Source organism: Bufo bufo, chromosome 6 (genome assembly GCF_905171765.1).
Source record: "Bufo bufo chromosome 6, aBufBuf1.1, whole genome shotgun sequence".
NCBI lineage: Eukaryota > Metazoa > Chordata > Amphibia > Anura > Bufonidae > Bufo > Bufo bufo.
Genome location: NC_053394.1, coordinates 105,710,662 through 105,727,029, shown reverse-complemented (window position 1 = coordinate 105,727,029; position 16,368 = coordinate 105,710,662). Strand labels below are relative to the sequence as shown.

General features: G+C 43.6%; 1 protein-coding gene across 2 annotated transcripts in view; it reads left to right on the top strand.

Annotated features, from left to right (window-relative positions):
* Positions 1–16,368, top strand: part of CCAR1 (cell division cycle and apoptosis regulator 1) — an 82,673-nt gene that overhangs the window by 43,380 nt on the left and 22,925 nt on the right. For both annotated transcript variants that reach the window (XM_040436014.1, XM_040436013.1), the window contains exons 15-18: positions 515–598; positions 13,209–13,394; positions 13,476–13,667; positions 14,620–14,844. In XM_040436014.1, the coding sequence (XP_040291948.1) occupies positions 515–598; positions 13,209–13,394; positions 13,476–13,667; positions 14,620–14,844 (687 nt within the window). The remainder of the gene's footprint in view (positions 1–514; positions 599–13,208; positions 13,395–13,475; positions 13,668–14,619; positions 14,845–16,368) is intronic.

Sequence of the window (16,368 nt, the reverse complement as noted above, 5' to 3'; positions counted from 1 at the left end):
TAGTGAACCTCACGTATTCCAGCTTCTTAACATGGGAAATTTAGAATGAAAATTAGAATTTATTTATTTATTTTTTATCTAATTTTTATTAGAATTAGGTTGTTGGGTCAAATGGATTTACTGACATTTGACCCCATTCACCATCTACCCATCCAAAGGTTCACATTTATCATTTTCATACTTAAAACGTAAAAAAAACAATTTTATTTGTGGGCGATAAATGAACAGTAGATATTTGGAAATAACACGGGGTGGCTTTACTTACAGACTTGTGTCTTTGTAGACGAGCAATGTCTGTACATACTGTTATTGTTCTATTTATCATCCCTTTGTTTCACAGATCTGGCTTTGATTGACTTAGTGGTCAGTAAGAGTGCTTGAACGTGTGTATGTGCCTCAACAAAGCTTTAGGAGAAGACAATGAGAAATTGTGACCTTGCTACTTGCACGGACCTGCGACAGCTTTACAATCTCCAAAGGCCCCTTTCTAACCACGTTACTGTGTTTGTAATAGGAAGAAGAGGATAAAGATGATGGGGATGCAAAAGAAATCTGTACTCCTACTCACTGGTCAAAACTCGATCCGAAGGTGATGAAGGTAAGCCAAATGCATTAATACAGTAATGTACGGATGAATACAAGGACCCTGAGAGATATCCATGACTCCAAAGTTATGTATGTTATCAAGGCTCATCATTTTATCAATTGGGGTTTATTAAAAATTTCCAGGCCCTTTCTCTGTACAGCCTTGAGATTCTCTAGTACCAGGCTCTGTGTTTAGGCTACTTTCACTTACACTTGCGGCAGTGTGATCCGGCGGGCAGTTCCGTCGTCGGAACTGCCCGCCGGATCCGCCGATCTGCCGCTGACTGAAAGCATTTGTGAGACGGATCCAGATGCGGATCCATCTCACAATTGCATTGCAAGGACGGATCCGTCTCTCCGCTTGTCATGCGGACAGACGGATCCGTCTTGTACATTTTTTCACATTTTTATCGGTCTGCGCATGCGCAGGCCGGAAGGACGGATCCGGCATTCCCATATTCTGAATGCCGGACCCGGCGCTAATACATTCCTATGGGAAAAAATGCCGGATCCGGCATTCAGGCAAGTCTTCAGTTTTTTTTGCCGGAGAGAAAACCGTAGCATGCTGCGGTTTTCTCTTTTGCCTGATCAGTCAAAACGACTGAACTGAAGACATCCTGATGCAAACTGAACGGATTACTCTCCATTCAGAATGCATGGGGATAAAACTGATCAGTTCTTTTCCTGTATAGAGCCCCTGTGACGGAACTCTATGCCGGAAAAGAAAGACGCAAGTGTGAAAGTAGCCTTATACTGTTCAGACATCTCAGTTGACAGCTCCTTATCTTTGCTCTCCTGACCTCATAAACACTCATTATAGCTCAATTCTTATCTTACTGATAAGAATATGGCTTAAAGGGGTTGTCCTAAAAAAATATTCTACAGTTTTCAAACCAGCACCTGAATCTAAATACTTTTGTAATTGCATGTCATTAAAAATTCATTATAGTTGCTGAGTTATTCAATGAAATCTATATATATATATATATATATATATAGCGCCACCTGCTGTCTGCTTTTTTTTTTCTAATTTCTCTGTCCTGCTCACTCAGATGGAAGCACATGCTCAGTCCCATACTTTAATTGCCACCAGCTGCAGCAGAGAGGACACACAACCTAAGCTGATAGCTTGAAATAAATCTAGCAGCACTGGAGCAATGAATGGAGAGATCTCTGGATCCATGTGATGTACAGGGCTGATTCCATTATTCATGGGATAACCCCTTTAAGTACGTGGTTATGAGCTGCTAGTAATTCGAAGACAAGGGATTTACATAGCTGGCAGATAATAGCTTAAAGTGAAAGTAAGATCCTTACAGATAGGCAGCGTTGCTAACCCTTCATGACAAAAATGCTGAAAACAAAAATTTTAAGAAAGACCAATTGAAAAAAAAAAAGATTTTTAGCCCCAAATGAGTAAAATGCAATTATAAAAAAATTGGCCCCAAAGGTGTTTGTTGTCTTTAACCACTTACCGTCACGCTAACGCCGAAAGGCATAATTTCTGCGGCGCTCCCAGGTCACACTAACGCCAATAGGCGTCATCTCGCGTGAGCCGTGATTTCCTGTGAACGCGCGCACACAGGCGCGCGCGCTCACAGGAACGGAAGGTAAGAGAGTTGATCTCCAGCCTGCCAGCGGCGATCGTTCGCTGGCAGGCTGGAGATGTGTTTTTTTTAACCCCTAACAGGTATATTAGACGCTGTTTTGATAACAGCGTCTAATATACCTGCTACCTGGTCCTCTGGTGGTCCCCTTTGTTTGGATCGACCACCAGAGGACACAGGTAGCTCAGTAAAGTAGCACCAAGCACCACTACACTACACTACACCCCCCCCCCCCCCGGTCACTTATTAACCCCTTATTAGCCCCTGATCACCCCATATAGACTCCCTGATCACCCCCCTGTCATTGATTACACCCCTGTCATTGATCACCCCCCTGTAAAGCTCCATTCAGACGTCCGCATGATTTTTACGGATGCGCTGATAGATGGATCCGATCCGCAAAACGCATCCGGATGTCTGAATGAAGCCTTACAGGGGCATGATCAATGACTGTGGTGATCACCCCATATAGACTCCCTGATCACCCCCCTGTAAAGCTCCATTCAGATGTCCGCATGATTTTTACGGATGCACTGATAGATGGATCGGATCCGCAAAACGCATCCGGACGTCTGAATGAAGCCTTACAGGGGCATGATCAATGACTGTGGTGATCACCCCCCTGTCATTGATTACCCCCCTGTAAAGCAACATTCAGATGTCCGCATGATTTTTACGGATGCACTGATAGATGGATCGGATCCGCAAAACGCATCCGGACGTCTGAATGAAGCCTTACAGGGGCGTGATCAATGACTGTGGTGATCACCCCATATAGACTCCCTGATCACCCCCCTGTCATTGATTACCCCCCTGTAAAGCTCCATTCAGACGTCCGCATGATTTTTACGGATCCACTGATAGATGGATCGGATCCGCAAAACGCATCCGGACGTCTGAATGAAGCCTTACAGGGGCATGATCAATGACTGTGGTGATCACCCCATATAGACTCCCTGATCACCCCCCTGTCATTGATTACCCCCCTGTAAAGCTCCATTCAGATGTCCGCATGATTTTTACGGATGCACTGATAGATGGATCGGATCCGCAAAACGCATACGGACGTCTGAATGAAGCCTTACACGGGCGTGATCAATGACTGTGGTGATCACCCCATATAGACTCCCTGATCACCCCCCTGTCATTGATCACCCCCCTGTAAGGCTCCATTCAGACATTTTTTTGGCCCAAGTTAGCGGAATTATTTATTTTTTTTTTTCTTACAAAGTCTCATATTCCACTAACTTGTGTCAAAAAATAAAATCTCACATGAACTCACCATACCCCTCACGGAAACCAAATGCGTAAAATTTTTTAGACATTTATATTCCAGACTTCTTCTCACGCTTTAGGGCCCCTAGAATGCCAGGGCAGTATAAATACCCCACATGTGACCCCATTTCGGAAAGAAGACACCCCCAGGTATTCCGTGAGGGGCATATTGAGTCCATGAAAGATTGAAATTTTTGTCCCAAGTTAGCGGAACGGGAGACTTTGTGAGAAAAAAATAAAAAATATCAATTTCCGCTAACTTGTGCCAAAAAAAAAAATTTTCTATGAACTCGCCATGCCCCTCATTGAATACCTTGGGGTGTCTTCTTTCCAAAATGGGGTCACATGTGGGGTATTTATACTGCCCTGGCATTCTAGGGGCCCCAAAGCGTGAGAAGAAGTCTGGTATCCAAATGTCTAAAAATGCCCTCCTAAAAGGAATTTGGGCACCTTTGCGCATCTAGGCTGCAAAAAAGTGTCACACATCTGGTATCGCCGTACTCAGGAGAAGTTGGGGAATGTGTTTTGGGGTGTCATTTTACATATACCCATGCTGGGTGAGAAATATCTTGGTCAAATGCCAACTTTGTATAAAAAAATGGGAAAAGTTGTCTTTTGCCAAGATATTTCTCTCACCCAGCATGGGTATATGTAAAATGACACCCCAAAACACATTCCCCAACTTCTCCTGAATACGGCGATACCACATGTGTGACACTTTTTTGCAGCCTAGGTGGGCAAAGGGGCCCACATTCCAAAGAGCACCTTTAGGATTTCACAGGTCATTTACCTACTTACCACACATTAGGGCCCCTGGAAAATGCCAGGGCAGTATAACTACCCAACAAGTGACCCCATTTTGGAAAGAAGACACCCCAAGGTATTCCGTGAGGGGCATGGCGAGTTCCTAGAATTTTTTATTTTTTGTCACAAGTTAGTGGAAAATGCTGATTTTTTTTTTTTTATTTTTTTTTTTTCATACAAAGTCTCATATTCCACTAACTTGTGACAAAAAATAAAAACTTCCATGAACTCACTATGCCCATCAGCGAATACCTTGGGGTCTCTTCTTTCCAAAATGGGGTCACTTGTGGGGTAGTTATACTGCCCTGGCATTCTAGGGGCCCGAATGTGTGGTAAGGAGTTTGAAATCAAATTCTGTAAAAAATGACCTGTGAAATCCGAAAGGTGCTCTTTCGAATATGGGCCCCTTTGCCCACCTAGGCTGCAAAAAAGTGTCACACATCTGGTATTGCCGTACTCAGGAGAAGGTGGGGAATGTGTTTTGGGGTGTCATTTTACATATACCCATGCTGGGTGAGAGAAATATCTTGGCAAAAGACAACTTTTCCCATTTTTTTTATACAAAGTTGGCATTTGACCAAGATATTTATCCCACCCAGCATGGGTATATGTAAAAAGACACCCCAAAACACATTCCTCAACTTCTCCTGAATACAGAGATACCACATGTGTGACACTTTTTTGCAGCCTAGGTGGGCAAAGGGGCCCATATTCCAAAGAGCACCTTTCGGATTTCACAGGTCATTTTTTACAGAATTTGATTTCAAACTCCTTACCACACATTTGGGCCCCTAGAATGCCAGGGCAGTATAACTACCCCACAAGTGACCCCATTTTGGAAAGAAGAGACCCCAAGGTATTTCGTGATGGGCATAGTGAGTTCATAGAAGTTTTTATTTTTTGTCACAAGTTAGTGGAATATGAGACTTTGTAAGAAAAAAAAAAAAAAATCATCATTTTCCGCTAACTTGTGACAAAAAATAAAAAGTTCTATGAACTCACTATGCCCATCAGCGAATACCTTGGGGTGTGTACTTTCCGAAATGGGGTCATTTGTGGGGTATTTATACTGCCCTGGCATTCTAGGGGCCCCAAAGCGTGAGAAGAAGTCTGGTATCCAAATGTCTAAAAATGCCCTCCTAAAAGGAATTTGGGCACCTTTGCGCATCTAGGCTGCAAAAAAGACAGGTGCTCAGAAAGTCAGAGCTGCTTCAAAAAGCGGAAATTCACATTTTTGTCCCATAGTTTGTAAACGCTATAACTTTTACCCAAACCATTTTTTTTTTACCCAAACATTTTTTTTTTATCAAAAACATGTAGAACTATAAATTTAGAGCAAAATTTCTATATGGATCTCGTTTTTTTTTGCAAAATTTTACAACTGAAAGTGAAAAATGTCATTTTTTTGCAAAAAAATCGTTAAATTTCGATTAATAACAAAAAAAGTTAAAATGTCAGCAGCAATGAAATACCACCAAATGAAAGCTCTATTAGTGAGAAGAAAAGGAGGTAAAATTCATTTGGGTGGTAAGTTGCATGACCGAGCAATAAACGGTGAAAGTAGTGTAGTGCCGATTTGTAAAAAAGGGCCTGGTCTTTAGGGGGGTATAAACCTGTGGTCCTCAAGTGGTTAAAGTCATATTACAGCCAAACTAAGAGCGTTCTTATGACTAATCCTCTTCCTTATCCAACTTTATATCAAAGAGTTCTGTAGGAGTGAATAGATTCTATTTGTCTTAGGGCTCATGCACATGGCCTTTTCTCGGCCATTCTGTGCATTGGGGACCGCAATTTGCCGTCCCCAATGCACAGGCAACATCTGTGCGGATTCCGCAGACGGATCCAGAGCCATTCAACCTGAATGGGTCCTTTTTGCGGTGCGGAGGCACAGAGAGGAAACGGAACCACTACGAAGTTTCTAACGCACCTTCCAGATTGCAGACCCATTCGACTGTATGGGTCCGCATCCGTGATTGGGTGAGCACACGACCGGTGCCCACATATTGTGGACCTGCTGTTTGCAGGCCACAATATGGGCCCTTAGTCTTCATCTTGTTCAGTGTTACTCATAGATGGATAAACTAAGGTGAACTTCCCACAGGCTGAGAAAAGCAGCTGGAGCACCTAGCTTGACAAGGCCTCAGACATACGTAATACACTACGTGCAGAATTATTAGGCAAATGAGTATTTTGACCACATCATCCTCTTTATGCATGTTGTCTTACTCCAAGCTGTATAGGCTCGAAAGCCTACTACCAATTAAGCATATTAGGTGATGTGCATCTCTGTAATGAGAAGGGGTGTGGTCTAATGACATCAACACCCTATATTAGGTGTGCATAATTATTAGGCAACTTCCTTTCCTTTGGCAAAATGGGTCAAAAAAAGGACTTGACAGGCTCAGAAAAGTCAAAAATAGTGAGATATCTTGCAGAGGGATGCAGCACTCTTAAAATTGCAAAGCTTCTGAAGCGTGATCATCGAACAATCACGCGTTTCATTCAAAATAGTCAACAGGGTCGCAAGAAGCGTGTGGAAAAACCAAGGTGCAAAATAACTGCCCATGAACTGAGAAAAGTCAAGCGTGCAGCTGCCAAGATGCCACTTGCCACCAGTTTGGCCATATTTCAGAGCTGCAACATCACTGGAGTGCCCAAAAGCACAAGGTGTGCAATACTCAGAGACATGGCCAAGGTAAGAAAGGCTGAAAGACGACCACCACTGAACAAGACACACAAGCTGAAACGTCAAGACTGGGCCAAGAAATATCTCAAGACTGATTTTTCTAAGATTTTATGGACTGATGAAATGAGAGTGAGTCTTGATGGGCCAGATGGATGGGCCCGTGGCTGGATTGGTAAAGGGCAGAGAGCTCCAGTCCGACTCAGACGCCAGCAAGGTGGAGGTGGAGTACTGGTTTGGGCTGGTATCATCAAAGATGAGCTTGTGGGGCCTTTTCGGGTTGAGGATGGAGTCAAGCTCAACTCCCAGTCCTACTGCCAGTTTCTGGAAGACACCTTCTTCAAGCAGTGGTACAGGAAGAAGTCTGCATCCTTCAAGAAAAACATGATTTTCATGCAGGACAATGCTCCATCACACGCGTCCAAGTACTCCACAGCGTGGCTGGCAAGAAAGGGTATAAAAGAAGAAAATCTAATGACATGGCCTCCTTGTTCACCTGATCTGAACCCCATTGAGAACCTGTGGTCCATCATCAAATGTGAGATTTACAAGGAGGGAAAACAGTACACCTCTCTGAACAGTGTCTGGGAGGCTGTGGTTGCTGATGCACGCAATGTTGATGGTGAACAGATCAAAACACTGACAGAATCCATGGATGGCAGGCTTTTGAGTGTCCTTGCAAAGAAAGGTGGCTATATTGGTCACTGATTTGTTTTTGTTTTGTTTTTGAATGTCAGAAATGTATATTTGTGAATGTTGAGATGTTATATTGGTTTCACTGGTAAAAATAAATAATTGAAATGGGTATATATTTGTTTTTTGTTAAGTTGCCTAATAATTATGCACAGTAATAGTCACCTGCAAACACAGATATCCCCCTAAAATAGCTAAAACTAAAAACAAACTAAAAACTACTTCCAAAAATATTCAGCTTTGATATTAATGAGTTTTTTGGGTTCATTGAGAACATGGTTGTTGTTCAATAATAAAATTAATCCTCAAAAATACAACTTGCCTAATAATTCTGCACTCCCTGTACATTACTGCTGATAAATTGTCCAGTGGAGCAGAAGGGGGAACCAAGACTGTATCGATAAAAAAAATATACTATACATTACATTCACCCTACAGAATGTGATCATTGAGGTTGTCCATATCTTGTGACCTGTCAGGTAGGAAGGGATTGTTAGCAGGCCGCTTGGGAGAACAGTATTTATGGCTGGCAGATTTTTGAACCATGAAACAGTGTTACATAAGATTTGGGGATTTATTTGAATATAATAAAAAAAAAATTAACTTTAAGAGGTTGTTGGGCTTAGTAAACAGGGTGACTATCCTGTGGCTATGCTGCGATTGCTTAAAGGGGTTGGACACTATATTCTACTAGCTGCACATGAGCTAGGCGCAGCACATGCACGCATTATTCAATCCATCGGCGCCAGTGTCCAATGGTTCAATATAACTAATTCATATTTATTAGCAGGCATTCTTACCTGCTTGCTGGAGCTGTTGTCCGAAAATGGCCGCTGATAAAGGGCCATGTGATCAATCCCTTCCATCAGCGGCCTCCTTTGACCTATACTGCGGGCACACGGAAGACCTACTGCGTCTTCAGTATAAGACAACGGAGGCCACTGACTGATGGGGCTGGTCACATGACCTTCCGTCAACAGCCATTTTGGCTCCCAGAGCCAGCAAGCAATTAAGAGGACTTGCTAAATAACATAAGTTCGGCATATTAAACAATCAAAAATTGACACCAGTGGTTTAATAACTCGAGTATGTGCTGTTCCCTGCCAGGGGTGGGCAGAGACAGCAGAGGGCCCCTGTGCAAGGAATGTACCTGCCACCCCCCCCCAAAACCACAAACAGAAATTTATACGTGCAAATAAAAAAACATCTTGTTAATATGGGTCAATACGCTTACAATATGTATATATATTTTTTTCATACTAGGCCACGCCTCTAACTCTGCCCAAAGCATAACTGTACACAACCAGCCCCATTAATGCCCCCACATAGTAATTATATCCCCTTTGTAACTGCACATAGTAGTAATGCCCACACTGTGCCCGCTTCACTGTAGCTATGCCCAGATGTGCCCCCTTCACAGTAGTTATGCCCTGATATGCGCCCCCTTCACAGCACTTATGCCCATATATGTACCCCCTTCACAGTAGCTGTGCCAGATACGTGCCCCCTTCACAATAGTTATGTCCAGATATGTGCCCCTTTCACAGTAGCTATGCCCAGATGTGCCCCTTCACAGTAGCTATGCCCAGATGTGCCCCCATTCACAGTAGCTGTGCCAGATATGTGCCCCCATTCACAGTAGCTATGCCCAGATATGTGCCCCTTCACAGTAGCTATGCCCAGATATGTGCCCCTTCACAGTAGCTATGCCCAGATGTGTGCCCCCTTCACGGTAGCTATGCCCAGATGTGTGCCCCTTCACGGTAGCTATGCCCAGATGTGTGCCCCCTTCACGGTAGCTATGCCCAGATGTGTGCCCCCTTCACGGTAGCTATGCCCAGATGTGTGCCCCCTTCACGGTAGCTATGCCCAGATGTGTGCCCCTTCACGGTAGCTATGCCCAGCTATTGTGTGCCCCCTTCACGGTAGCTATGCCCAGCTATTGTGTGCCCCCTTCACGGTAGCTATGCCCAGATATTGTGTGCCCCCTTCACGGTAGCTATGCCCAAATATTGTGTGCCCCCTTCACGGTAGCTATGCCCAGATATTGTGTGCCCCCTTCACGGTAGCTATGCCCAGATATTGTGTGCCCCCTTCACGGTAGCTATGCCCAGATATTGTGTGCCCCCTTCACAGTAGCAGTGTGATGTCTGATACTACATTGTGCTGCTGCTGTGGAGCCAGGTCCATATTTAGATTTTATGCTGCCCTAGGCACTTTAGTGCCGACTTCCTCTCCCCACTGAAGTCCATATTTTTTTACATAGCTCACAGTAAAATGCTCCCTAGACCTTCAGATATCCCTCAGGACCCCCTCATACGCTTGCACAATTAAAGGGCTGACCTGTTGCATTTGCGCTTGGCAGCTGAAGGCATCTGTGTTGGTCCCGTGTTCATATGTGCCTGCATTGCTGAGATAAATGTTGTTTTATTATATGCAAACGGGGGCGTTACGATTACTCCTAGAGGCTCCGCTCTCTCTGTAACTGCCGTGCCATCTGCAATTTGACATGGCCAATTGTGATGACATTTTCACTGCCAGGCCCTGGCAAAGAAACCAAGAGCCTCTAGGTGTAATGGCAACGCCCCCGTTGCCCCTAGAGGCTCATTTGCATAAATTAAAACATAATTTTTCTCAGCAATGCGGACACATATGAACATGGGACCAACACAGATGTCTTCAGCTGCCAAGTGCACATGTAACAGGTCAGCCAGTTTCATAAGTTCAAAACTGTTGACAGATGCCCTTTAAAGCAGCCCCTCTGACATTTCATTTTCCGATGCTCTCCCTTGGCCTGCACTGTAAAGCGTAGGGCAAGGGCTGTTTTTTTTTTACAGCCCTAGCATTGTCACCGGCACTGATGGGTGGCTTTACAGGCTAAGGCAGCGCTAAAGCCTGTCCATTAGTGCCGGTGACGTCACTAGGCTCACTGCCAGGCGAAAGCCCCCACCACCACCATAGTACCCCTACAGTGTCCTCAGTACTAATAAGGCACCCCTAATAGAAAAAAGGCCAATCTATAAGGCACTCCTATGGAGCCCTCAGTAATAATGCCCGCCACCACTTCCTACAGTATTTATAATGTTCCCTGCAGTGCCCACTGTAATTATAATACCTCCTGCTGTACCCCCTGGAGGTCTTCTCTGTAGTGCCTCCATAAATGATGTCTGTCCTCTCCCACCAGTCTTCTATACGATACAATGAATATAACTTAAATACCCTCCTTCAGCCTTTCCAACACATAGTCCCATGTAAATAACATTACTCCTTACCCTCCAGTCCTCTATAATATCCAGTCCCATGTAAATAACACCAGTCATCTCTCCCCAATCTTCTATAACATACAGTCCCATGTAACTAACACCCATCCCCTCCCTTCAGCCCTTCTAACATACAGTCCCAGTTAAATAACATATTTCCCTCCCACCAAGCAGGGAGGAGGTGTAATAGGGGAGAACCACATCTCCCAGCATTTCTCTGGCACTTACATTCATTCCATGTATGCTGAGCGCTGCCTTTTTCTGCACTGGTCACATGATGGTGACTTCATCGGAGGTCCTACCACCACTACCAATGTTGAAAAGATCACATGACTATGATGTCATCGCAGGTCCTTTAGCTATGGAGTTTAGGCAGAACGGGCAGGAGATACACAGTCCTAATTAGGCCCCCCTTCCTCCCTGGCAGAGGAAGGGAGGGAAAAAATGATGATAAAATAAAAAAACACCTCATCTGGCACTGGAAAGGGCCCCCCCTCCCTCTCTGGACCACTGTGCAGCTGAACCAGCTGCACAAGCGATATGTCCCCTTTTCCCAGCACATTCCCCGCTAGTAACAGTCGGGAACCCCTTTTAAGATGGGAATACACCTTTTTATAGATGCTTTTGGTCTGATATTTGAAGGCAGGTAGGTAAATAGTCACTGGGGTGGGTGTTCGTATGGTTTTATTCTGGCATTTTAGTTTTACTTTTGAGAATTGTTGTTATGGTGTATTGTAGGGCAAATTTCAACAACCTTCGGCACTACAGCTTTTATGCAACTACTACTCCCAGCATGTTCCATTAACTTTTAGGGCAATTCCGAGAACATCCAAACAAGTGTGCATGCTAGTCAGTTTCACCACAGCTGAGTACCCGATGTTTCTGATCCCTGCTACAGAGAATATTATGGTTTTATATAAAATGCCTATTCGGAAGTTCGAGGGTATGTTCATGTGGCAATACATTCTGGTGTGGAATCCACATTGCTATTTATACTGTTGTGTTTTTTTTTGTTTTTTGTCACAAATTTTAAAACCACATCAAGAAGTGACATATCACCTTTTTTTTTTTTTGTCATTTTAAGAAATTAACATTTAGAACAGTTCAAATAACGAGATTCACACAAATCAGTGAAACATGTTGGCGACGGTTTGGCACATTAAACAGATGTCATAAAAGTCTGGCAGTGTGATTCCTTCAGGGCTGCCTTTTCGCCGTTGCTTCTTAATAATTATCTTATACATTTTAATATCCTTCACTCTCTCATACACACCCCCGCAGCGCCGCCGGGCTCCCGCATTCCTTTAGACCACCGACGTTCTAGCAGTCAACCACAGTCCCCATATTTTGTCAAATCTCTCAGGATTATTTCTAGCCAAATATGTCATTTTATACATTGGTAAGGCTTTGGTAATTGGTAATGTTGGATTGAGAGGGCTTTTGGGGGCTTCCAGGTCAATAAGATAGACTTCCTAGCATAGAACCTTAAAAGTCGATATAGTTTTTTTTTTTTTAGAGTATTTGGTTTGCAACAGATACTCCAAGTCCTAACAGGCTATTTTCAGGGGAGCATACCGCCGGCAATGCCAGTTTCAAGTTCAAAAACTCATGAATTGCTGACCAGAATTCCGCAATTTTTGGACATTCCCAGATAATGTGCATTAGAGTGCCAGTCGCTCTATTACATCTAGAACATACAGAACTATTAAGTTGACGCATTCGTTCCAGCCTGACCGGAGTCAAATAGACTCTGTGCAACCACTTCACCTGTATCAACTGATCCCTAGCACTTAAGACTGTACTCCTCCAGTTATACTTGAGCTCTCTTTCATGCCTGTCTTCTAGTCTAGGGATATCCTTCTGCCACTTTGCCAATGCTTTGGTCAGCGGAGAAGCCAATTGGGACAAGAGTACTGAGTAGAAGGGGAGGATACTGGTTTACATAGATTTGTGTGTCTAGGAATTTTTTCCATCTCTCCATATTCTATCTTGATCCTACCACTACCAAATTGCTCTGCACAGGCATGTCTTAATTGAAAATATCTAGACAGGCTAGACATATCACTTTTATTGCTACCCGCAGCTTGTAGGTACATGCGAGTTAGCTCCACTGTAAGCCTTAAAATTTCTTCTGCGGATTCTAAGCCAGATTTTTCACACCTATGAATGTATCCTGACTCGAAGGGCTCCACTATTTCAGTGTCCATAAAGTCTTGGTGTATATTCTGTTTGCTCTGTTGTATTCTGTTTGTATATCCTGTTGTGTTTGGCTTTGGGTGACTTTAACCATTTTTTTTTTAGGTAAATGATCTGCGTAAAGAGCTTGAAAGTCGCACTCTTAGTTCAAAGGGGTTAAAATCACAGCTAATAGCACGATTAACAAAACAACTGCGCATAGAAGAGCAAAAAGAGGAGCAGAAGGAGCAAGAAAAATGTGAAAAAGAAGATGAGGAGGAGGAAGAGCGTAAATCTGAGGATGATAAGGAGGTTTGTGTCTCATTATCTCCGGTGGTTGGTTCTCTGTTTCTCCAGGTGGCCTACATTGAATGCAGTATGCTCTCTTACTAGGAAGAAGAAAGGAAACGTCAAGAAGAAATGGAGCGCCAGCGGCGAGTTAAAAGATACATCTTGCCCGATGAGCCGGCCATTATTGTGCATCCAAACTGGTCAGCCAAAAATGGGAAGTTTGACTGCAGTATCATGTCTTTAAGCGTCCTTTTGGATTATCGGATAGAGGACAATAAAGAACACTCATTTGAGGTACATCTTTTCCTCTCTGTATTGCTGAGTTCTAGCTAACATTCCTCTTGCATCATTCACATATTGAAGTTTTGTGACTGTGCAGCCATGTATGACAGGTCATACCAAAGAGGTTTCGCTGTATAAGTATGGGTTCTGTGGTGGCCCTTTTAGCTATTCAGTAAAAGGACCTCAGGAACTTATTACATGTGCACCATCATCTTCACATGTGCGATTGCAGCAGCCCCCACAGACCACTAGAATGGCAGTGTGGTCTGCTGCATTCATGAAGCTGATGGAGATGGCCAAGTACAGTGCTCAGCTGGATAGTGAATGGAGCAGCACCAGGCATGCTCAAGTGCTGCTCCATTCCAGCTCTTCCTCACTGTGGTCGTGATCTAGTCCCTGCTCTAGTGATCATGGGGTTCCCAGAAGCAGAATAGCTGATGGTGTGGATGGGTGATAATTTTTCTTTGTTGAACAACACCTTTTTAAAGGGGTTGTCTCACTTCAGCAAATGGCATTTAGGATGTAGAGAAGGTTAAAACAATGATTTACTAATGTATTGTGATTGTCCATATTGCCTCCTTTGCTGGCTTGATTCATTTTTCATCATCATGTTATACACTGCTCGTAACCAGGGGTTAGGACCACCTTGCAATCTAGCAGTAGTGGTCATGCTTGCACACTATAGGAAAAGGCGCCTGCCTCTGGGGGCCAGGATGGCGGGAGTGTGCTTTTTCCCATAGTGTGCAAGCACGACCACCACGGCTGGATTACAGGGTGGTCGTAACCCCTGGAAACAAGCAGTGTATAATGTGATGGAAAAATGAATGAAGCCAGCAAAGGAGGCAATATGGATAATAACAATAACATTAGTAAGTGCCTTGTATTAACTTTCTCTGCATGATGAATACCATTTGCTAAAGTGAGACAACCCCTTTAAGGATTCATATTTTATATATGTTCTCAGGTGTCACTGTTTGCTGAGCTTTTCAATGAAATGCTTCAGAGAGACTTTGGAGTTCGTATATACAAGGAGCTTATAGCTCTCCCTGAACGGGATGAGAAAAAAGAGAAGAAGATTAAGAAGGAAGAGAAAAAAGAAAAGAAAGATGATGAAGACGATGAGCCAAAAACCAAACGAAGAAAATCTTCAGATGAGAAAGTTAAATCAGAGGAACGAGATGAAAGAAAGGTACATAATACAAACATACATGTTTTTCTTTTTCTAAATAGACATTTAAGAACCAGATATTCCCATTACATCAAATTCTACAAGTGAACGCCAAGGAATGGGAACTGGAAATGCCGCCATGTTCTTTTTTTCTTTTTTCTTTTTTTTTTCTGGGGACCTAAAGGGGTTTCTGAATATGTATGAAAATGTCCATGCATTGTAAGACATACTACAGGTTGCTTGGAGGTGAGGAAGATGCCACTTTGCCCTAATAATATATGTAGTTTGCATATTCTGCTGATCTGTGCAAATAAAAAATCATAGTGCAGTTGTAATAATAATAGCAGAATTATTCTAGTCCATCTGTACAGCACATATCCATGCTCCATTATGACATGTCATTGAGGTTTTCCGGTATGAGAATGTGTGCCTCGCATTCTGGCTCTGTGATCGTGTATTGTACGGTTGCCCATGCACTTGAGTGGGCACCACGTAATACAGGGCAAATGAGTGGCTGTATGCAGCTTCCATTAATGATAACTGCTGACCACTAGGAATATGAGAAGCTGGACTCGGGGAGAGGAGCTGATTTCCGATTTCCTGAGCAGAATATTTCTGCTAAAAAAAGAGTAGCCTCAAAAAATGTGCCTTATAATAGACTCCAACATTCACTGACAGCGTCTTTTAAAAGCTGTATACACCTTCAGAAGCAATTTTTTTTTATGATTGCATTTTACAAATTTTTTGCTAAAAATCATATTTTCGATTGGCCTTTATTGAAAATATTGAGCCATTTTTTCACAGAAGGACATACCCCCAGACTTATCCCCGTTTTCACCCAGACAGCCCCCTTATATGAGCATAGCAGCATTTCATGTTCCAATGCTCTCCTTTACCCTGCGCTGAATCACGCAGGGCAAAGGCTTTTTTATGAGATCCGGTGACGTACCGGGCTCTCCATAGGGACTGCTAGGCGGAGGCCTCTGCCCAGCAGTGAACCTGGTGACTTCACCTGCACTAATGGGTGGGCTTTAGCGCTGCCCTATCCTGTAAAACAGCTAGGGCAGCGCTAAAGCCCGCCCATCAGAGCCGGTGACGTCACCGGCAACACTGCTAGGCCGAAGCCTCCGTCTAGCAGTGTAAAAATATAAACAACAAAGCCCTTGCCCTTGGCAAAGGAGAGCAATGGGAGCATGAAATGCTCCGATGCTGAAATCGGGGGCGCCAGAGGGATGAAAATGTTGGTATGTCTGGGTTCAGCTCTGAACCCGGACAACCCTTTTAACTGTTTTTCTAACTGTGTGACTGGTACTTTCACTTTATGCCGTCATCTAATAAACCTTATCTCTAAACTACTTAGAGGTGATAAACACTTATTTAACCAACTTTCTTATCAGTAAGATAAGAACTGAGCTATAATGTGTGTAACGGATCCCCAGTACTCGAAGAGTATGTCCGCCTCTGTATTCTTCCTTAGGCCTCTTTCACACTTGCGTTGTCCGTATCCGGCGTGTACTCCACTTGCCGGAATTACACGCCGGATCC